This window comes from Eptesicus fuscus, chromosome 17 (assembly GCF_027574615.1).
Source record: "Eptesicus fuscus isolate TK198812 chromosome 17, DD_ASM_mEF_20220401, whole genome shotgun sequence".
NCBI classification, from domain to species: domain Eukaryota; kingdom Metazoa; phylum Chordata; class Mammalia; order Chiroptera; family Vespertilionidae; genus Eptesicus; species Eptesicus fuscus.
Window position 1 is genome coordinate 55,484,356 of NC_072489.1, and position 23,153 is coordinate 55,507,508.

The following is a 23,153-nucleotide window of genomic DNA, read 5'->3' on the forward strand; positions in this document are numbered from 1 at the left end:
AACACCCCCTTCGAAGAGCCTTGGGGCAAGACCTGAGGTCTAGGAGCGGGAGATGCGCTCACAGGTCTGGGGGTTCTGGCTGTTGGTGGGTCCTCAGCTCCTCTCCATGTAGCTTCACCTGTGTCTCACAGTTGGTGGCTGGTTCCGAGGGTGAGCATCCCAGAGATGGAGAACTAAGCAGAAACTACATGCTTTTTTGTGACCCAGCCTCTGACGTCACGAAGCGTCTCCTGGCCCACGTTCTGTTGGTTGGAGTAGTGACAAGGCCACTACTACAAATTCAAAGGGAGGGAACACAGGCCCAACCTCTCAGTGGAAGGGGTGTCAGTGACTTTGTATAAAGAGCCTGTGGGATGTATGTGCATTTCATAGTAAGTGTAAGGGAGACTGGGAACTATGAGCAAGGAAGAAGAGGCTATAAAAATGGCAAGGCAGATGTGAAAAGAGGACTTTGGAAAATGGAAATTTAATAAATGAAAGTAAAAATTCAATGGATACATTAAGGAGCAGATTAGACTTAGTGGATGCAAAATTAGATAAGTGAAAGCTACGTTTAAATAAATGAACTAGAATGCAGCCCAGAGCCATACAGAGATGGAAATAATAAAAGACAGTAAGAGGCATGTGGGATAGAGCGGAAGGTCCAATACCCATCCTGTTGGGTTGTCAGAAGGAGATAATACAGAAAATGGGAAAGAGATCATATTTTAAGAAATAATAACTGAGAATTTTGCAGATTATTTTGACAGGTATGAAACCTCAGAAAATTCACTGAGTCCCAAGCATGATAAATAAAATAAAAATAAGACATTTTAGTGTAAACCTGCTGGGCACCTAGGACGAAGAGATGATTTTAAAAGCAGCCAGAGAGAAGAACAAGATTTTCCTTCTGGGAACAGTGATGAGTCTGTGAGTGACTTCTCAACAACAATTATGAAGGCCATAAAATGGCAAAATATCTTCCATGTGCTGAGAGAAAGTCACGGTTAGCCTATAGTTCTAAACCCAGTGGAAGTTCCTTTCGAGAATAAGAGCGACATTAGAGAAAGAAGAACAAAGCTGGGATAATTTTCTGCACATTTACTTCACGATAGGACGTTCGGAGGGGCGAACTTCAGGCAAAAGAAAACACCAGACAGAAGGTGTGAGGTACAAGGTGGGATGATGTGCAACAACTTTGGTCAATATTTGGCTATATTTAAACAAATACTGGCTGTATAAAATGATGTCTCAACTGAGGGATTAAATAAAAGCAAGACAGAACTAAAGTACCGGATGGTTAGAACATGTGAGCTGCGAGGGCATAATCAGAATTAACGCAGTGGAAGCTCCGGCTGGCTCTTTCGGGAGGAAAGTAAACATGTTGATGAATTTTGGATTTGTGAATGACAGACAGTGATAACTTGGAAACTAGTAGAGTGGCAATTTCCAAATGCGGATCAGGACTTTTAGAGGACCCTGAGGGCCTTTCAATGAGGCCAGAACTGTTTTCATAATAATGCAGAATCATCCCTAGTAATATTGTTTTCCCTTTTCACTCTTATTCTCTCACGAGTGTACAGTAGTTTTCTCGAGGCTCCTTGATGTGTGATAACACCATCGCTCTGATGGTTAATGGAATGTATGCTTGTCTATTCTTGTGTTTAAAGTTTTCTCAATTTTATTTTCTAATATGGAAAATATTAATAGATATAACCCACACAAACAAAAGCTGTTCGGGGCCCTCGATCATTTTTAGAGGTGCCACGAAGTTCTGAGTCTATAAGTTTGAGAACCACTGAAGTAGAAGGAGGGGGAAGGATAAAAGAACCAGTGACTTAAAAGACAATCCTTATGAAATGGCATTTTCTGAGCCTTGAGAACAATTGTTATATTGTTCTATAGTTATCCTTCATTCTCTTCATTCTAAAAGAACTCATGCTAGAAATGTTTAAATTTAGAGAACTTATGAAGTAAGACGCTAATACAGTCTGTAGGCCCGAGAACCTTGATGGAGAAGAATTTCAAGACTGGGTCATGCTCCCCGTGTGTTACAGCGACACCTACTGAACAACTGGAATATTACAACCCAGCTCTATGGGACAAAGGTCTGTAGCAAGAGTAAATGTTATATTCAGAATACTAGTAAAAAAGGCACAGAAAAGAGCAAAAGCTGTCAAGCAGAGTATTATATTATCATAGGTTAAGACCAAACAAAAAATTCTCAGGGTGCAAAGGGCAGCTCAAAAAATGCATAACGACAATATCAATGCCTATGCCCTCATCCTCAGTTAGATGGAAAATTAGTGTCCATCAGGGTGCCTAGAGGATTACATCAGCATCACCTTGGAGCTTTTAAGAAATAAGTAGTTCCAAAGCTTTATAGAATTAGTCTCTAGGCCAAGAATTTTATTTTATTTTTTAAAATATTTTTATTGATTTCAGAGAGGAAGGGAGAGAGAGAGAGAGAAACATCAATGATGAGAGAGAATCATTGATTGGATGTCTATCTCTCCCTCTCTGATATCAATAAAAAACATTTTTAAAAATTAAAAATAAATAACAAAACAGACCTATGACCTTCTCTATGCTTTAGCATCCAGTAGACCAGTGGTTCTCAACCATTTTAATGCCGTGACCCTTTAATACAGTTCCTCATGTTGTGGTGACCCCCAACCATAAAATTATTTTCGTTGCTTCTTCATAACTGTAATTTTGCTATTATTATGAATCGTAATGTAAATATCTGTATTTTCCGATGGTCTTAGGCTCTAAGCAGCGGTTCTCAACCTGTGGGTCGCGACCCACAGGTTGAGAACTGCTAGCAGGGTCACCAGTTATGAAGAAGCAACGAAAATAATTTTACGGTTGGGGGGTCACCACAACATGAGGAACTGTATTAAAGGGTCGCGACATTAAAAAGGTTGAGAACCACTGCAGTAGACTCAGCCCAGCCACCATTGGTCCCTTTGCTCACGAGTTTCGACACAGTCTAGGGGAGGATTTGCCTTCCTGTGTGGGAACCCTTCTCAAATTGACAAAAGGATAAAGGCTTTGCTTTACTGAAATTTAGTCTCCAGCTCTCCCTTTTCAGCCTACCAGTGCTAGTTCTATCACACGCTACCTCTATGGCATTGTCAAAGACGACCCAGCCTGGGCCGGGGACCTTCCACCCCCACTGAAGAACAGCTTGTGGGTGACGCCAGGCGAGGGGAGGAAAGATTCTTAGCAACCAGTGAGGTGTGAAAGCAGCCGGAGCCAAGCAGAGCCTGGAGCCCAGGCAGAGAGAATGCTGCCAAGTGCTTTGCCCTGTCCGAGGTAATAAAAGTGGTCTGTAAATGTTGTTGTTTTTTTCCTTTTATGTGACAGAGCAGGGCTGAGTAAGGAATAGTGATTTGACCAATTTGACCATAAATGCAGGTGAAGCTTGTTTTTGTTCCAAAGATAAAGCAACAAAATGGGAGACAGGATGGGCTGTGGCCTTCTGCTTACTCTGGTCAAATTCCTTTGCACCCAAGACTGTCTCGGCACAATAAGGAGGTGCCTTAAGAGGATCCTATGTCTTGTCTGCAGATCTGTCTCCTGGGAGATAGAGGCTAAGGCACCACGTGGGAGCGTCCTGGGGTGCCATTGGTGCTTGCGGTCTGGGAGATGTTTGAAAAGGTCATAGTCATTAACGGGGACTGGTGGGGAATGTCCGTTCTGGTGCATACCTTGACTGAATTTCTGCCCCGGGCGGGGGGGATGGGGGGGAAGCATTAGAGTCTAAATTCTTGTTGGCTTGGCTGCCCTCCAAAGACCTGTGTCCAGGCGCCAGGGAAATTGTGACTGAAGTTTGTTCAACGATAGCAATAGCACCTCAAACTCAGCACCCCACCGTTAGACAGCTCTGCTTGTGTTTCTTTCCATGCAAGCAAGGGTCCCCCATCGCCTTCCCACCTCTCATCCCCCACCTGCCCTCATGGCCACGTGGTGACCCACGCACCCCCTTTGTGTATCCGGGCTTCTTCATGGCCACGAGCAGGGTGTTGGATGGGTGGGGCGCCTGCTCCTTGACTCAGACACCTTGGCCCCATGGAGACTGGATTTTGGGGGGAGCCTCCCAAACGGGGCAGCCTCCCAAACGGGGCCGGGCAGCATCTGCTGAACAGATCCTGGTCCTCTTGGGATGGCCGTGTCAATCACACCCCAAAGGGAGAGGCCTCGGTGAGTGGAAAATATGTGAGCCTTGGACCATGCCGCGGGTGGCTTGGAATGGCTTGGCCGCTTCTTTCCAAGACCCCAGCTGATTTTCCCATTGTGCCCTGGAGCGGCAGCAAAGGGCCAGCTCACCCAGGTCCCAGGGCACCAGTGAGTGTCGCTGGGCCAGGGGTCGTGAGGGCTGGGGGGCAGGGTTCCTGGGTGGCTGCCCCGAGGGCATGGCTAGCCCTGGCTCGAATGCTGTGCCCATGTTAGCATCTGGCTGCCATTCCCCAGAGCTGCGGGATCCTTATCCCCATCGCTCACCTGAGAAAACAGATTGAGTGTGCCTCTCGCGTAGCAAATGCTCCCCCTACAGTAGATGCTTTGATCATGTGGTTTGTCTGGGGTCTCCCAGGTGGTGAGAGTGGTGGGCCAGGATTGACCTTGGGTCCACCTTTTGACCCAGGCCAGACCCTCTTACCCTGCCACCCGACTGCCTTCTCCTGGACCTCCACAGGCCTCTCAGGGAAGCAGGCAGGGCAGAGAGAGGCATAGCTCTACTTTACAGACCAGGAAACTGAGGCCAAATGGTTGTTGGAGATCACCGAGCTTGAAAATGGCAGGGCTGAGCCTCAAACCTCACTCCTTTGATCACACACCCTGTGTTCGTCAGCCCGGGCTGCCACAACAAAATGCCACAGGCTGAGTGGCTTCAACAACATTCGTTTCTCACCGTCTGGAGGCTGTGAGCCTGAGCTCAGGGTACTGATAATAGAGTTAGTTTGTGGTGAGGCCTCTCTTCCTGACTTGCAGACGGCTGCCTTCTTTCTGTGTCCTCACGTGGACTTTCCTCTGGGGGCGGGAGGGGGAGAAAGAAAGAAAGAGAGAGCAGTCTTTGATGTCTCTTCCCCTTATAAGGACACTAGTCCTGTTGAATTAGGACTTCATCCTTATGACCGCATTTAACCTTACTTACCTCCCAAGGGCCCCATCTCCAAATCTCACTGAGGCTTAGGTCTTTGACATATGAGTTTGGGGTGGGTGGGGATGGTGGGCACAATTCAATCTGTAATGACCCTGAGCCCCTGCCACTGTTTTGGGCCCCCAGATCACACCAGGAGATGGCCGCTACTACACATCAAAGGAGTCACTTGGCACGATTGTGCGGGAACCCAGGGATAGGGCTGGGCCATTCGGGAAGGCTTCCTGGAGGAGGTGTGTGTGACTCTGGGTGTGTCCGTGCATATATACGCTGGGCTTGGGAAGTTGGCCCATTTGGGACTCTGGCCCATTTCAGGGCAACCTTACATGTAGTCCCCCCACTGATTCAGGTGAGCTGTGGCTGCTCTCCAGGAGCCACTTCCTCTCCATTGATGTGGCCAGAGGGGGCTGTCTGGTCCCTTGCTTGGCCCACAAGGCAGCTGTAGCTCAACGCAGCCAGTCAGATAGCATTTCAGGTCTTTAATGCAGAAGAGGATGGAATTCCAGGTGGGCAAAGGAGGGCAGGAGTGGCTGGGAGAACCCATGGAGACATCTGCAGAGCAGGCCTCTGCACATGGCAGCCAGCCCCGGCTCCGAGGGGAGCGTGATCCGTCGGCAAAGACGCCCTGAGCTAGGACAGTATCGTGTGTGGGAGCCCTTGCTGTAAACTCGCCTGCCTCCCTCACCCAGCGCCTGTCTGCCCTTCTCAGACTCCCATGCTCGCTGTGGCTGGTGAAGGGAATCCTCGCTGCCAGGTTTGAAATGTACATTCCTGCCTTGTCTGCGTTTCTGGAATGCGGGCGGTGTTCCCAAGGCAGAGGATTGCGTTCGTACACCAAGTCCTCTGCGGGGTCCAGAGCAGATACCGGTTCCAGGTGGGGTTGTAAGTAGGCGCCCAGCCAGGAGGCTGGAAGGAGCGCTGAGGGGCAATGCAGAAGGCTGGGGAGTCTGGGGGAGGGGGAGACGGTGCTGGAGGAGACTGGGGGAGGCTAGAGAGCCTGGGGAGGCTGGGGGAGCCTGAGGGACTCCACTCTTTTGGTAGAACTTCCTGTTTCTCACATTTCCTCCATGGAGGCCACAGTACCCGGTGCTGCCCCAAAGCGGTCTGTGAACGCATCCATTTTTGGGTGCAAAGCCTGTCTTTGGCTTCTCACGTCTGTTCCTCGGCTAGCACACCCGGGCCCCTGGTGGCCTCCCAAGGTGGTCAGTAAGTTGCTCTGCAGAGTTTAAGCCGCAGCTCGTCCGAGAGGGAAATGGCCCAGGGAGCCGCGTGGTCAAGTACTGGACGCTCTTGCTGCCCCTGCTCAGCCAGACGGAGTGTCTACCTTTCCGTCTCCCACCCCTGGTCCTCTTCCTCTGCACCTGGCCCAGGGCCCCCGATCTGGGTCACGCTCTGTTCCCAGGCCCTGCGTCTCCCTTTGGCCCGAGGGAGGCCCCTGAGTGTTTCTGAGCCCGTGGCCCCCGCGGCTCCTCTGGTGGGAAAGGATGGCTCCCTCTCGAGGGAGGAGCAGTGTGCTCTCCCCGCTCTGATTCCCAAGGGCAGATCTCATCTCTGGGACCGCAGAGAGGCTGCCTGGGAAGGTCCGGCCAGGCCGGTTCCTGCCTCCCCAATGCATGCTGGGAGCAACGGGGGGCTTTAGGGCCAAGGAGGCCTGGACTCAGACCCACGTTCCTCTCCTGACACGGTGTGAGCTTGGGCCAGGCCCTCGGCCCTGCTGTGCCAGCCCGCAGGGTGGCATTAAGTGCGAGCATGGAGTCTGAAAGCATGTGGCTGCTCGTAGGTGCTGAAGACATGTGTGGTCACTATGGTGTGAGTTTTCCTGGCACCTGCGGGCGAACATGAACCGATGCCCACACTCATTTCCCAGTATGTGGCCTTTGCTGCTCTCCCGCTGCCTAGAGGGAGACTTCCTCTTCCTCCTCATGATTGAAATCACCCCTCGATTCAGCAAGCCCCAACATTCATTCATTCATTCATTCATTCATTCTCCCATTTCTGAGAACCCGCCATGTGCCAGGCTTTGCTCTGGGCACTGGGGACACAGGCATCAATCACAGATCCAGGAGGTGGGGAGGGAATCACTCAGACAATCACCAGGCAGATTTGCAGGTCGCCTGTGTTGAGGGCCCGGAGAAGAGGTTATAGGAGCCCCAACTTGGGGCCATGTTGGGTGCCCCGCACTGGTGCAGGCTCCGAGGGGGTTCCAGAACTGAAAGGCAGCCCTCGCCCTTAGGAAGTATGGGCACAGCTGCGGGCTGCCCCCACTCTGTGCTCTGTGCCATCAGAGGCACGATCCTGCAAGGAGGAAGTCAATATTTAAAAAAAAAGAAACGCCAGTTCTTAGGAAGCCCCCCGTGGCCCTGTGTACAGTCTGTGTTTGGCTGTTTAAATGAAGCTGTAGCCGGGGTTAGAAACCGCCCGGATGCCTTCCCCTTGGGGGCGCACACAGCACCCACCTGCCCCGCCCTGTGAGTGAAGGCGGTGTCACCCCAGGTACTCGTGTGGCCAGCTCAGGGTTGCCCCCTGCCCATGCCCTTTGGGAACCCCAGAGACACTTGGGTCTGAGTGACTCCGTGTAGCCCCCACAAGGGCAGTTTTGCACAACGTCCACGTCTTGGGAAAACAGATGCGGTTCCCAGTGTGCTGCCTTGAGTTCCTGGAACCAGAGTGTTTATTTTATATAATATACAGCAAAAACACTTGTGTTGATTTCAGACCCTTCCAACATCCAAACTACAACTCTTACTGAAATGCCCTTTAAATGTGGGTTACCCAGGAGATCTCGGGGAGGAAGACGAAACTGCGTTCTGCATTTCAGGCCATCGTCTTTAAAGTAAACACATGTTTTCTGAGACTCGGGTACTTAACTCCCCCAGGGAAACAAACAGCCCTCGATTTGCTCAAGTGCCGGGGCTCCCAGAGGAGCATGGGACCCTGGGAGCCTTAGTAGAGCACCGTGGGTCCTACCGAGGAAGGGAGGGTGGGTACACTGTGTTTGAAGCAACATCTTGGCCTCCCACTCCTGAAACTCCGCCTGACTTAGGAGATGAGGCTCAGGCGGATCAACCTGGTTCCAATTAACCCCTTATTGGCAGTGTGTGCTCACATCCTCTCCTGGTTGGGTGGTGAAGGAGGTGGGTGTAGGGGGTTTGGGCAAGAATACCCAGTGGCTGCTCCTTTCAATAGTAGTGGATAGCTAGTGTCTACTGAGGGTGTACCATGTGCCAGGCGCTGTGCTAAGCACTTTGATGGAATCATACCTATGAGGTCAGTCATAGTATTGTTATCTCCATTTTAGGACAAAGAAAGTGAATCTCAGAAAAAGATCCGGCTGCTAGGAGGTGATAGTTTCAGGCAGAGAATAGGTTCAGCTACTGTAACAAAGACCCAGATGAGCGTGGGTTTAAATAAGGTAGTTTATTTCTCTCTCATAGAACAATGCTTGGGAAGGGGTCAAGGGCTGCCGTGGGAGTTCTGTGTGGCTACTGCTTCTCTTCTGTCTTTAGGATATTGTAGTCTTCTTCTACACGGTCCAAGATGGTGCCCCGCCGTGTCTGCATTCTGGTCCATGGAAAGGGGATGGTGAAAGAATGAAGCTTTTCCTTTAAGGGCATAAGCAGAACTAACTTGGACTCATTGTTTCTGCTTACATTCCATCGTCCAAAACCCACCTTGGTCATACAACCCCACCTAGCCCCAAAGGTGATTGGGAAATGTAGTTTTTCCTTTGGGTGGCCATGTGCCCAGCTTAAAGTAGGAGTCCTATTACAACAGGAAACATGATGCACAGACGTTGGATGACTGGGATGTGAGTCCAGGTGGTCCATGCCCCTCACCTCGCCACCACCTCTCATCCAAGAGGAATTCTAGGAAAAAAAACCCAGAGCTAGACTGTAAGCCCCTTGGGTGCGTGAGGTGGTAGGCGTTTCTGGTGATCCCTTGACCCTCTGGGCTAGCTCACAGCAAGGCACCAAGGAGGTGCTCAGAAAATCAGTCTTAAAGCGGGGGATGGGGTGGGAGAGAGGTGCTCAGAAAATCAGTCTTAAAGCGGGGGATGGGGTGGGAGAGAGGAACCTGGCCTATGAGTTCCAACCTCAGCTACATGAGTTGCGCAAACCTGGATGTGAGTAGAAGGGGGCTGGGAAGGGCGGTGACCAACCGCCAGCAGGCAGCTGGGTCTAGGATTCCCTTCGAGGGTGGAGTCCGCAGCTACTTAGGTCTTGGCGAGAGGTTCAGGGTGTCCTGCCGGCTCCCCCAGCTGAACCCCAAAGTGTCTGAACAATGTCTGCAGGCTGAGCTTCCAGGATGAAACGTGATTCTGAGCCCCCTTTGGGAAGAACTGGATTCTCTCCTAGTGGCGGGCACTTGGCTGTGTGTGTACATTCCCGATTCCGGTCCTCCTACACACATGTAGGTCCTGTGTGTCAGCTGCGGGGCCCCTGCAGACCCCGTGCAGGGAAGGGCCGCCTCCTCCCTCCCGCCGTGCTACAGCTGCAGGCTTTCACTGGCCCTGACTCATCTAGAACAAGAGGCAGTTTCAGCCTGACCTCTCAGAGCCCAGGCCCCGTGAAGACGCCGTCAGGGCTCCCCGCGGCAGCATGCTGAACCCGGGAGCGGAGAGCTCGCCTGCCCCGTGGTCAGCTACACTTTCTCAGCAAGGCTTCTCTGCGCGCAGGTGCTCAGAAGGAAAAACAAGTCGGCGTCGGGGGTTTCAGTGTGGAATTTTTCAATCATCTGAACATTGTTCTTGGCAAGGAATAATTTAAAACAAACAGCCGTGTGGGTTACATTGGAGACCAGTTAGAACTCGGGGTTTCACCGCAATGGTATTCTTTGATCATCTCAGTCTTTCCTTTTAGTCTTTCCCCCAGCGATCTCTCCTGTGCTAAGTAACGGAGGAGGCTGCCTCTTAGGTTTAAGCATCAGTTAAATATCTGTCAAAATGTCTGTTCCAAGCCAGGCAGTGGGAGGGGGAGGAGAAGCGCCAGCAGAGAGCCGTGCTCCCCGCTGAGACGGCGCTTCCCAGGTCTAGACAGCGATGAGCTATGTGGCACTCTTCAAAAAGAAACCGGCAAGAAAGGAGAGCGTGTGTTTGGGGTCCCGCAGGCTTCTGTCCTGTGTTTGTGTAGCTGAGAGAGCTTCAGTTTCAGACACGTGGTATTCGGCAAGAAGTGGCACTGCCTGCTGGCGGATCAACTGCTGTTTTACTTCGATAAAAACGAAAGTGCACGAGGCCCTTGCTTTTTCCCCTCCTGATGATTAAAAGCATCTACTTGGCTCCATGCAGAGACGGCCCTTGAAGATTTATTTGAGACACCTGCATGGCATCGACCACAGGCCTCAGGCTGACAGAATAGCTGCACTTCACAGTGTTTAAAATGTCAGTTCCCAGGGTGGGGGGGCGGGGGGCGGTTTGAACGACTTGACTGGGCATCTCTGCACCAGACCTGGGAGGGACCCTCGGGTGAGGGTCTTTGAATTGTAATGAAGGACTTCTCCTCCCTGTTCACACTGATCCAGAGCCTTTGAGCAGCTGAGGCAGCTAAGCAAGCTCCAGGGGATGGACCGGACAAGACCCCTCCCCTCCCTGGGCCTCAGTTTCCCCATCTGAGAGATGAGGGGGTCAGACTGGCTTTCCTTCGGGTTTTCTGCAAGGTCTGTGACTGTGCTCCCTCCAGGACGACCTTCTCTGCTTTGACACGACCGCACGGTGCAGGAGGAGGGGGTGGGCGTCAGGAAGGGCTCTTTTCCTGGTTGGCAGATCCGTTCATCACCCTGACCCAGCACAGAGAGATGTGGAAGCAAGTACGTTAGAATACAGCCACTGGCTCGCAAATGGATGCGTTAGGTCGTTAACCTGTTCATTCATTCACTTGTTAAACGTTACTGCCTGCCGGCTCCCGGCTCCGTGCCAGGCCCTGTGCTGGGTGTGGGGCCGGGGGTGGGGGTGCAGGGAACAAGGCAGCCTGGGCCCTGCCTGCTCCAAGTTGGGTCCAGCCCTGTTTGGACGCCTGTCCTGTTGGCTTACAGGCTTGTCTCGCTGTAGGTCTGAGCACAGGAATGTGCTGCGAAACGCAATTCCAACACCCTATTAAAAGCCAAGCATTGACGTGTGGACACGGGGGACTTTTAAGATTTCTCCCTCCAAGGAGCAAAGGATTTGTTTTGACGAAAGAAGTGTAAACAGGAGCCCAGTGAGTGACTTTTCTCACGCCTGCTCCTGCCTTAATCAGTGGCATCGTTTCGGGTGACCTCATAAGTGTGCACACCGTCCCAGGCTCTGCAGGGCTGCAAAGGGGGAGGCAGCGGAGAGAGAGAATTTATAGTTCAGGTGTGGGGGAAAGGCTAACTCCGAGGACAGCAGCCGAAGGAACGCGGTAGCATGCAGGTTCTGTGTTCACAGGTGCGGTGCAGGCCTCCCAGCCGAAGGCGCTCGGCGCTGGGGAGGGGGCGGCATACTCGGGCTTTCTGGAGGAGGCGAGGACGGAAGAGTGCTCCAAAGAATTCTGTGCCGGCCCAGCCCTGGAGCGCACGGGCCAGCTGACAGCCAGGCCTTAGTCTCTGGAGACAGGAGCTTCCGGACTCAGTGTGCAGCGCAGCCCCTGGGCCCGGGGCCTTGGAGTGACCAATAGGTCATGGGTATGTCCACGTTTCCAGGGTGCCCTGCCCCCCTGTGGGCCTCTGGAGATTGCCAGGATGTTGAGGTTGGGTCCTAGGTCCTTGCCTGCTGCTGAGGCAGATCCCTAAAAGCTAAAAGGTGCAGCAAAGTTGTTTTGCTGTCAGGAAGAGAGGAGTTCAAATCCCATCTCTGCCTCTTGCTAGCTCTGGGGCCTCATGCTAATAAATGCCTTTGCCAGCTCCTCATTCATTGGCATCTAAAAATGTAGGCTGGTACATTTCTTAGGGCTGTTAGGAGGATTGCAGGAAACAAAGTGTGAGAAGTGCCCCAGCACGGTGCCTGCTGGACAGCAAGCGCCCCATTAGCTGCTGTCATTTTCCGGTATCACACGTCAGGTGGCAGTGGGAAGCGCACCGTCGGACCCGAAGGACGGCTCTTTCTGAAAACTAGCTCTGCCCAACTCCACGCAAACCCGTGTCTGCGATCCCAGCACCTGAGCTGTGACTCCGCTAAGGGAAGTCTGACCCCAGCTGTCTCTACGGCGGTTTCTACTGAAGCAGCATGCCTCTCCCCTTTCTCGTTTGGAATGTGAGCTTTGGTGACCTCTGTGTGCCGACCAGGGCACCCCTCTCATCCCAAATCTAGCCCCTCTTGGGTCTGGGTCCGAGCTAAGGCAAGATGGCTGGAAGGGAGGAGTGGACATGGTTTCACGTTTAATTACCAAAGACCCCAGTCGGGTTCCAGTGGCCGGAGGCCTCCGGGCTCTGTTCCTTGGGGAAACAGAGACCGGGTTTGGCCAGTCTTACAGAAGCTGTGATGAGGTAGCGGGGGAGTTGGGCTTTTATTATTATTATTATTATTATTATTATTATTATTTTTGGTGTGAGAGAAAACTCCAGGAGCAGAGAATAACTGCCACCCAGCATTTGTCCTCTGTACCCCAAGAATGAGGACCAAGGGGCAGGTCTGAGAGAAAGGCGACTTTGGTCTCAGATTAAGAATAGACTTTAACTCAGTTCTGATGAAGAGGGCTGGACCCTTTGTAGGCGAAGTGCTTCCTGTCCCTGGAAGTGCACAGACCCAGGTTGACTGAGCCTCTGAGGGGGGATCATGTTGAGAGGCTCGGGGTGACTGAGGTCTTCGGACCCTGAGACGTCAGGACTGGCAGGAGACCGTCCGTTGCCTTCACCTTCCCAAGCATTTCCTCCGCCAGCGCTTTGGGCCGGCACAGCTGGGAGCCTCGATAAGCCCTGGCCGGCGGCCCAGGAAGCAACAAGCTACCTCTGCACAGAGCCCGCTGTTTGCCTTGGCCTCTCTTGCCCAGCCACTTCCTGGCACCGCCCCCTGTGGCTTTTGCTTCATTAGCTCATAGCTCCAGGTGAGGCCAGTCCCCAGGGCCCTGGAAGGCTTCAGAGCTCCCTCTGCCTCCCCCCCCCCGCCCCCACACACACACCCAATCTCCCTGCTGTCTTTCCCGAAGGCCAGGGCAGATGGCAGTAAGGGGGGCGGGGGGGAGGTAGGCATTGTCATCCAGGGGTAAATGAGAAGAGCACTCGAGAGAGACTGAGGCATAGAGAGGAGGAGTAACAGCTGGGCTCCACAGCAAACTGATGGAAGCTGGGACCCCTGGCACCTTAGAGCAGCCCCGCCCAGGCCTTCCAGAAATGCCACGTGTTCAGCTCACGCTCACTCTGCTGGCACTCCGGCCAGTGCAGGTGCCGGAAGGCAGGAAGCTGCGTGGGCTTACGGACCCTGATGCCGGGTAGAGGCCCGTGCCGCCCCTGTCTCCACCCCCACCAGCCTTCTCCCCGCGGAACCACCAAATTGGGAGGCGGGGCACTTAAGCTTCCCTTGTGTATCAGCCTCACTTTGTAGAAGGGGGAACCAAGGTCCAGAGAGCACAATGGCGGTTCTGAGGTCATACAGGGGTCAGAGGAGGAGCTGGAGGCAAAGTCCAGACCCCTGGCCCTTGCTGAGCTTTCCTGGAGCGGGGAGTCAGGCAGGGCCCTGCTCAGGCCCACCTCACGTTGGGGGCCCTGGGCCATCATGGCTGCCACTTCCCAGTGCAGCACACAGCCTGTCCCCGCCTCACCTCGCTGGGCACCCAGAGCCCTCTGCTTCCCTTGGACGGAAGCCCCACGAGGAGCAACTCTCTGTCATCGAGTTGCTTCAGGAGACCTTCATTTCTGGCTGATTAACGGGGGGCGGGGGGCAAGTGTCAAGCAAGTTCAGGCCCGAGGTTTCTACTTCTGGATTTAGAAGCATGTGGTCTCCACATGTCACTGATTTGCTCGGTCGTTCCTTCGTCTTACATAGGCGGTACTGCTCTGGCCAGGCACCGTTCCAGGTGCTGGGGAGAAAAAGCTGAACTGGCTATCCAGTGTCGCTTGGTGATGGAGCGTCGACCTACGAGCCAGGAGGCCACGGTTCGGTTCCCGGTCAGGGCACATGTCTGGGTTGTAGGCTCCATCCCCAGTGTGGGGTGTGCAGGAGGCAGCCAATCAGTGATGCTCATCATTGATGTTTCTATCGCTCCTTCTCCTTTCCTCTCTGAAATCAATAATATATATATATATATATATATATTTTAAAAAGCTGAACTGGACATTTCATGCCATGTTGGAATCACCCGGGAGCTGCAAACATTGCTGACCCACCCTCAGAGGTCTGACGCAGTGGCCTGGGTGTGGCCTGGGTCTCTCAGTTACCAAAGCTGCTTGTATCCACATGGACGTTTCTTTCCAGGGAGGAGAAAGCTTGTGGGAAGAATGTGGCCCCAGGAGGATGGTGGCCCCAGGTTGGCTGTGAGCAGAGGGAGGGAGGCCTAGGTCACCAGGACGGAGCGGCATACCGTGGACCAGCGGTCGCCCACCTTTCGGATCTCACGGACCACCGGTGGCCCGCGGACCACCAGTTGGCGACCACTGCCATGGACTGAGGCATTCCTGGGTGCTGGCACCCCAGCAGGCCAGGCAGGGCCAAGCAGGGCGTTCTGACCACCCGCCTGCACCCAGGCTCTGCACCCGAGGGGGACGTGTCTGGCGGCCACAACGCCTTTGCTTCCCAGGGCACAGCTGCGGGTCCTGCGTCCATGTGTTTCCTTCTTGTTGGCATTTTCAAGAGCCCCCATTGCTGCCGTGCCCGGCGCCTCTGGGTCGTCCTGCTCAGAGCCCTGTGCGAGCACGGAGGGGAGGCTGATGGAGCAGTGCACACGGGACAGTCCGGAGCTCAGCGGTGACAGACGAGGCCTGGAACCCGGGTCCTGGCTTTGTCCCCCAACCTTCCCAACATGCCAGGCTCATTCCCACCACCACCTGCGCAGTCTCCGTGTCTACCTAGCCACTCCTGGGCCCCCCCTGCACCGCCCCACCCTCCATTCACCCACCCAGTTCTTCGTCCCTTTCCCACTACAAGGGAATACCAACTCCTCTGCTTTCCTTGGCCTTGAGAATAAGGGCGAGGTCACTGCCTAACCGTGGAGCCCGGTTATTGCCAGAGGGCCCCACGGTGATGGCGTACACACGTGTCCTGCCCAGCTCAGCCCCCAGCCCTTTTCCAGACTCCCGCGCATCTCCTAGGGATTGACTGCACCCGGCGGGTTCAAGCCAGAGACCTGGACCTTCATCAGAGGCGAGGCTGGTAGGGGCTGCTGCCCTGAGCCCCCAGAAGCAAACTCCAACCCACCTCCCTCCTTCATCTCACAGACCCACACACAAGGGTCCCCTTTCCTCCCCCCTCCCCCATTTCTATCCCTTCCCCCACTTGGCAGCCCAGCCCCAAACACCCTACCACTGAGTGGACGTTACCTGTGGCTTGTCCAGGTGCCCCCGAGCTTTGTAAGACGTTTGGTCCAGCAGAGAGACACGTGGCAGGTATGACACGCGTTAAAACTAGAGGCCAGAACGAGAGGGACAGGCGGCACAGGAAGACGGCATGATTTGGGCGTGTTTGTGTAAGGCGCCATATGTCGTTTTTCATCCACATAGGAACATCTTCCTTGAAGTCATCGGAACCCACTCAGCTGTTGCTAACCAAATACCAAATGTTTCCCTTTTCCTCCTCGCCTGCGCCTTCCAGGACGCGGGCGGCGAAGCGTTGCCATTATCCGTGATGCTATCTTGCCTTTCAAACGTCAGCGCGCCTGCCCTCCGAGCAAACGCCCAATTGTTTTTCCAGCTCTGGCAGGAATTTTTCAGAGAAAGCTGTTTCCAGAGCACGTTCCCGTTGGTTGTTTTAGACCTGGCGTGTGGCAATGTCAAGGGCTCCTGTCTAATCCAGTCTCCTTACGTCTGTTTTCCTAAATTGCCGGAGGACCTACCAGGAACCGCCCCCGCCTGGCCCCCGCAAGAAAGAACCATAATAATCCCCAAACTCCTGGTATTTCGATAAAACAATGTTATTAAATTAAATCGAACGAAACAAAAACAAATCCCCAGAAGGTAGAGATGGCTTCAGGAATCACTTTGGGGCGCCCCCCCCCCCCCCCTCCCCCAGGTACAATAAACATGTGGTTTCATTTCCAAGGGCTCGGGTGTGAGTGGTTCCATTTCCTCAGGAAGCTGCGTTTCTTGCTCTTACTTCTGAAATGGAACGTGCATTTTCATTGGCCCAAGTTCAAGGAGGGCCTGGGGCAACGAAGAAAACAATCCTAAGCAGGTTTCAGTCGTGGGCCACCCCCTCCTCCTTCCCGGCCGTGACTTCTTGCTCCCCATCCACGAGGGATCAAGGCCAGCTCTCCAAGCCGGGGAGGCAGGCAGGGCGGCCTCGCTCACTGGGGTTCCTGGCCACCGGAGGGGGGGCCATGCCTGTGTTCTGGCCCTCGGTTGGGAAAATCTGGTTGCCCTCCAAGTGTCCACATACCACAGGCTCCTAATTAAGAAAGTATGTTCCCATTTCATGTCACTCGAAAGGAATGAAAACAGTGACAGCATCTATTTATCTTCACTATCAATATCATTCCTGTTTCTAAGTCCCACGGGGGGTTATGAGTCTTGAAGGAATTGACTGTGGGTTGTGAGAGTTTAACCTCGGCCATGTGCTGTGAGGACACGTGTGGCTTCTCTCTGAGAGGGAGGCTCAAAGTGAGGGAGCGGGCCCTAACCGGTTTGGCTGAGTGGATCGAGCGTCGGCCTGCGGACTCAAGGGTCCCGGGTTCGATTCCGGTCAGGGGCATGTGCCTTGGTTGCGGGCACATCCCCCGTGGGGAGTGTGCAGGAGGCAGCTGATCGATGTTTCTCTCTCATCGATGTTTCTAACTCTCTATCCCTCTCCCTTCCTCTCTGTAAAAAATCAATAAAATATATTTTTTTTAAAAAAGTGAGGGAGCGGAAGGCCGCAGAGGCCTGGCCCCTGCCCTCTGGGGGCGTGGGGTCCTCCAATGGCTCAGCCGTGGGTGGGGTGGCTCGCTCTTTCTTTGGTGCTTATGCAGTCAAGGCCCCGTTCACTCCCCTCCACCCACCGCATCTTCAGAGGAGTAAAAGCCACCACTCCTTGAGGCTCATAGAGGAGATACGATCTGTTCAAATGGCAGCTGTTTATGTAGGACCCCCTATGTGCTGAGTCTGGGCCAGTATTGCTAGCACGTGGACTAGTATTGCTAACACCCGATAGCAACGGCTCACCCTGGCTGCCCGTGTGGTGCGGGAGGCAGGATTAAGGGATTTGCCCAAGACCAGATAGCAAGTTAGTAGTACATTTGGGCTGCTGTAGCAGAATACCAATGATAAACAACAGAAATGTATTTCTCATAGCTCTGGAGGCTGCGAAGTTCAAGATCAAGGTGCTGGCAGATCCTGTGTCTGGTGAAAGCCTGCTTTCTGGTTAATAAACAATCATCTTCGGCTGTGTCCTCCTAGGGCAGAGGGATGGGGGAGCTCTCAGGGGTCTCGTGCAGGCTCCACCCTCTCAAAGGCCCCACCCTCCAATACCATCGCAGTGGGGATTAGGTTTCTATGTGTGCCTTTTGCGGGGGAGGGGGACACAGGCGTCCAGTCTATAGCACGTGTCCTTGACAGTGGGCCTGAGGTGGGGGTACCATCAGCAGCTTATGATGACAACAGCCTAGGAGACATGGGAAGGTTCTCAGCAAAGCACCCCAACGTCGCAAAGAGGTGGGGAGGATGGGCCCCTGGTCTTGTTGCGCCCTCTGTTGGTTGGCAGCTGTATGTACAGTGTGTACTGTATAGACCCCGTTTTAGTCCACACATCGGTGGGTGGACATTGAGGTCCTTCCCACGTCTTGGTAGTGTGAATGGCGCCACAATGAACATGGGAGTGCACATACCTCTTTGAGGTCCTCATTTCATTTCGTTTGGGTAAATGCCCCCGAGTGGGATTGGTCGCTATATGATGACAGTTTAATTTTTTGTGGGTCCTTCACACACTTCAGCCATTCTCGAAGGCTCCCTGCAGTGATCTGAGGCCTAGCCTGGAATTCTTGCCCTAACACCTCCTGGCTTCTCACCTGGGGATTTACCTCCCCACCGTGGCTTCTCCTCGCCCCTAATCCCAACCGCTGGCCCCATTTCTTTGGCTTTGACCTTTTTCTTCTTCCCCAGCACTCAGTGTCTCCCCTGCCGGCATTGCCTTCGGCGACCCTGTCACTCCCATTCCCGTGTCCCGGCATGCTGTCCCATGGGCACCACTGAAACCCACCCCTGGGCACGAGGGCGGCGTGTGCCTCCTCCTCCGACGTCTGCGGTTTGTTCCGTGCTGCTCTTCCCAGCCTGTCCGTGAACGGTCCTCCCTCCTGCCCCGGCTCATAGACACGCTCCCTGCTCAGGACAGAGATGAGGCCTGCGGGGACTCGTCTGCTCGCAGGGCCCAGGACGCAGGGCCTGGCAGGGGCTCAGCCAGTGCCTGTGGCCCCGCTAAAGGGTCTGTCTGTGGGAGAAACCGTTGTCTGAGGCCTGGCTGCAGTCCAGTGTGTCGCAGCCGATGTGGCCGTCCTGCTTCCTGGGCCAGCCCTCGGCATGCCGGAGAGGTGTCAAGCCCTTGAAGAAACAAACGGCACATGTGGTTTCCTTCGGTCCAGCTCTTCTCCGAAGCAGGATCCCGGCCACAGGCACTGCGCCCTCCGTGCCAAAGGCGGCTTGAACCCCCCCATGGCAGGGCTCCTGCGGCAGCCAGCTCCTCTGTAAAGGTCTCAGACTCCCCCACCCCATTTTGTCCACCTTTCTGTGGACTGTGCTTGAATCGTTGGTGCTCTGACATCGTGGATGCCCCAGTGGGACAGTGACTCCATTCTGGTCTCCTTGCCCTCGGGGTCCAGCCCTTGCCTGTCTGAGCCCAGCCTGCCTTCCCAGGGTCTCTCTCACCACCCTCCTGAGTGCACAGTGGGCTCCAGCCCTTCCTTGGGGCGCTTGGCCCCCTGGCCAAGGGCACAGCTCCGTGTCCTGGAGCTTGTAATGGTCTTTTAGGCCCCGCTCCGGCCACCTTCCTTTGGACACCTGTCCACCAAATCTCTGTTACTGCGGCCAAGGCCAGATGTCACGTCACCAAGACCACCCCCCCATTCTTGGTCTCAGCTGATGGCCAGCTGTTGACTCCAGGCCTGTTACTGGATCATTAGCCCACTAGGGTGTATAAGGTGCACCCCTTCCCACCCATTTATCCACCCCCACCCCCTCCCCAGGTGTTGAATTCAAGAAGAGAGTCTTAAAGTTGAAGGCACCTTTTAATATCAAAAAGCAAGAGACCTTGGGAGAGAGTTTGTTGACTAAATGAGGGACCTGAAAGAATAAAGCTGCAATGATTGGCTGATGCTGGATCCTTTGGGGCAGCGGGCCCTGATGCCCCTCCCATCTTACGTAACAACAGCCTCTTTCTGGCTGGAGGGAAGGACCAATGAGGCACATGGCCCAAAGCAGGGTTCTAGAAGAGCAGGGTGTGTGTGTGTGTGTGTGTGTGTGTGTGTGGACAGTGCGTGGTGTCTGTGTGCACAGCATCCAGGGTTGCCCCAGCCTGAGAGATTCAGACAGAAAAGGGTCCGCCCCATTGTCCCGGACGCTCCTGCTCACCAGCCCCCCCCCCTCCCCCCCGCAGGAGCTTGGATTTGCACCTCCTCCTGCCCCTCCATCAACCCCCGACTCCTCTCCACCTTCCCTGGCTTCGTCCTCCCTTTTCTGAAAGATGCACAAGCGTTGCCCTTGGGTTTTGTCGTTGCTGCTGGTGCTTCCTCAGATGGGCCCATTATCTCCACTTACGCTGAGAAAAGAGCCTGAATAGATGATTGCCCGTCCTTTTATTTCTCCCTGGGCTTCCCGGGGGCGGCTGTCTCGCCTGGGATGCTCTGTGTCGCTGGGCGCGGCAGGGAACGGAGGTGCTGACAGCTCCTGTTGGGTGTTTACTATGCTGTGCGTTTATGACGGCCTTGTTTCCACACTGACAGCGAGCGCCATATGGAGAGGGAACATGCTGTCAGATGAACCCTTAGGCAATCACAACACAGCACACGAAGCCTCATCATTGCTTTTGGAAGAGCGGGGGGTTGCTCAGTCACATCAGCAGCGCGGCGCTCCGTGCCATGATGGAATAAAACGGGAGTTTGACACCAGGTGCTTTACTCTCCTGTGTTTGGGCTGGGGAAGCTCCGCGGATGGGGAAGGGCTGGGGGCGTTTGCTTTCCTCACCCGTGGGCATGGGTGTGTGGGAGGCAGGGAGCATGCGGGCCGTGTCTGCAGGGCGGTGTGCTCACGGGTGCAGCCGCAGACCTGTCGCCCTCTGGGCCTCCTTCCAGACTCCCCACTGTGGCTGCGGAGGACACTCATCTAACCTGACATTTTATTACTGTCACTTGGGATCTTGTCAGCTCATCTCCCCCCCACACACACACACACTTCCTTTCCAACAGAATCCAAGATCCCTGAGGGCTGGGACCACATCCCATCCCCGCCCCTCTTGGTCCTGGCCCGAAGGGCTGTGGGTTAAGTGTTTGTGAACCGTCTGTGCATGGAAAGGTGGACTGGATTAAGGTGATAGTTCAAGGCCAGTTTCAGCCCCCAAACCACTCGAGGAGGGGGCCCCCCATTGATCAAAGTACCCACTTGTGAGAATGAGAAATGTTGGAGTGCCTTCTTGTCCAACAGAATAGCTAGAGCCGGTGAACTCCTACAAAACCAGTCCCTGCCCTCAGGCAGTTTCCCTGAGAGAGGGGTGCTGTGAGACTCCCCGGCCTGGAGACCTAGTCACTTGCTCCTTTAGTCGCAAGAGACAAACCCAACACCAACTGGCCTCAGCACGGACTCTGTGGTGAGGACCCTGCAGGCGCCGCTGGCCTGGCAGGCTGGCTTGGGCGGGGCCCCTGTGCTATTCGGGCACCAGGTTTCTCACTTCACTCGGCTCTCTTCCCTGTGCTGGCTTCGTTCTCCGTGGGCTCACGGCCTGGTGGGAGGGACAGTTGCGGCAGCTCTGGGGTGACCAGTCCCTCAGCCTTGTCACCCAGAGAAGAGCAAGTACCTAGCAAAGTTCTAGCAAAAACCCTGGAAGGACTCCAAGGCCCACTCAGCTCAGGGAACCTATCGTTGTGGCCATGGGAAGGGGGCTCTGATTGGTTAGGGCTGGCTGGATTCTTACAGACCGGGAGAGAAGGTTCCCTAGAGGAAGGGAGATGGCGCAGACCGAAAGTCCACATCCATGATGACAACAGGTGGTTCATTAAGCATTTGCTATGTGCCAGGCTCTGGTCTGAGTCCTTTCTACGCGTTGTCTTATTCAGGCCTCGTGATAGTCGCAGGAGCTGGGTACCATTGCTGTTTCCAGTTTACGGATGAGGAAACCGAGGGGTAAATGTGCCCAGTGAGTTGTCCCAGGTCACACAGGCAGGAAGTGGTGAGGCTGGGATTTGAACCCAGGCGGTTTAGCTCCATAACCCAGGCTCACAGCCCCCTGCTCCCGACCTGCCCATGGCTCAGCTCTTTGTGCATGGACATGATGGCCGTATTCGTATCTCCCGTTGTAGTCCCCATCTCCAGAGAAACACCACGTCCTGGCTCCTCCTCGGCAGGTGGCAAGGACAGTCATTCCTCCTGTCCAGGCAGCTCCTGACCCAGGTCTCACTCAGCCTGCTTCCCGGTTCCCCATGAAATCTCCTGACTGTTTCTGCACAGCTGCAGGGTCAAAGGCAAATGCACAGCGCTCCAGAAGGCTCAAGGCCACGGGCCTCCGCCCTTGAGAAAGCCTCTGGTAGTCATTGCAGGAAGAGGCAAGAAGGGATTCCCACCAACCTCCATCTCACGGCCCACGTGGGCTTTCATTTTTCAGAGGAAGACTGAGGCCCAGAAAGGACAAGTGAGCTTCCTGAAGTCACACAGCACGTCATTGGCGAGGCTGCGACTTGAGTGGTTGAGGGCTGGCCACGGCCACTTTGTCTCTGGGCCTCTAGCGCCTCCGCTGGAAAAAGCAGGCTTTTCATAATTCGAAACATCCCAAGACTGGCTTTGTTCCAACTGGACAAGAATGAAAGTTGTTTTTTTTTTTTTTTACTGTATTCATTAGGATGCTTTGAATTACAAGTAATTAACTTTTTTTTTTTTTTCAAGCAAGGCTCTTTATTAAGTGTTTCAGATATGGTTGGGCTGCAGGCACGGTTTGATCCAGAGACTCATGGCACCACCAGGCCCCAAGTCTACTTGTAATTCCCCCAGTCCTGGCCTCCTCTGTGAGTCAGCCTCGTCCTCGCAGGCGCTTCCTTCCCAGGGTCAAGAACGCTGCAGCAGGCTCTGGCCTCACCCCTCGCACCCCATCCACAGGCCGAGAAACCACCTCTGCTCAACGTGCCAGTGTGGTTCACTCTGGTTTTACTGGCGTGGGTGACATGCCTGCCACCCTTATCCGGTCACGTTAACCAGGGGATGTGACATGCTGATGGCCAGCCAGGTGCAGTCATAGTCCCCAGAGCGGCTGGCACCTCCACGCAGAAACCAGGGCATCGGAAAGGGGAGCAGGCTGGGAGCGGAGGCTGGGCCGTCACTGGCAGCTTCCTCTGCACTGACCTCGTCCCCTCTGAGTCTGCGGGGCTTGGGGACACATAAGGGCCCCTGAGAGTTTGCCAGGCACCTTGCTCCATCCATCTGGGGCATTACGTCCGGGTGCGGGTGGATGGGACGGCCCTGCCTGGCCCTCTCCTGGGTCTCACCGTATTCTTCTCTTCTTGTCTCCAGACAGAGACTACTGCAGTCTATGTGACAAGCAGCCAATTGGGAGGTTGCTTTTCCGGCAGTTCTGTGAAACGAGACCTGGGCTGGAGTGTTACATTCAGTTTCTGGACTCAGTGGTAAGTCCCTGGTCCTGCGGGGCGGTGGGGGGGGAGGGCCCTGGGTCCTTGGTGATCAGCGATCGTGTTTGTCCAAAGGAAACGCTAGACCGCATGCTTTAGAAGGGTGTGGCGACGAA

At 54.4% G+C, this 23,153-nt stretch overlaps 1 protein-coding gene across 4 annotated transcripts in view; it reads left to right on the forward strand.

The window, feature by feature from the left end:
* GRK5 (G protein-coupled receptor kinase 5) overlaps positions 1-23,153 on the forward strand; it is a 182,792-nt gene that overhangs the window by 109,173 nt on the left and 50,466 nt on the right. For 3 of the 4 annotated variants that reach the window (XM_008144361.3, XM_028149593.2, XM_054728665.1), the window contains exon 3: positions 22,922-23,034. The exons of the other annotated variant lie outside the window; for it this stretch is intronic. In XM_008144361.3, the coding sequence (XP_008142583.1) occupies positions 22,922-23,034 (113 nt within the window). The remainder of the gene's footprint in view (positions 1-22,921; positions 23,035-23,153) is intronic. 4 annotated transcript variants of the gene reach the window in all.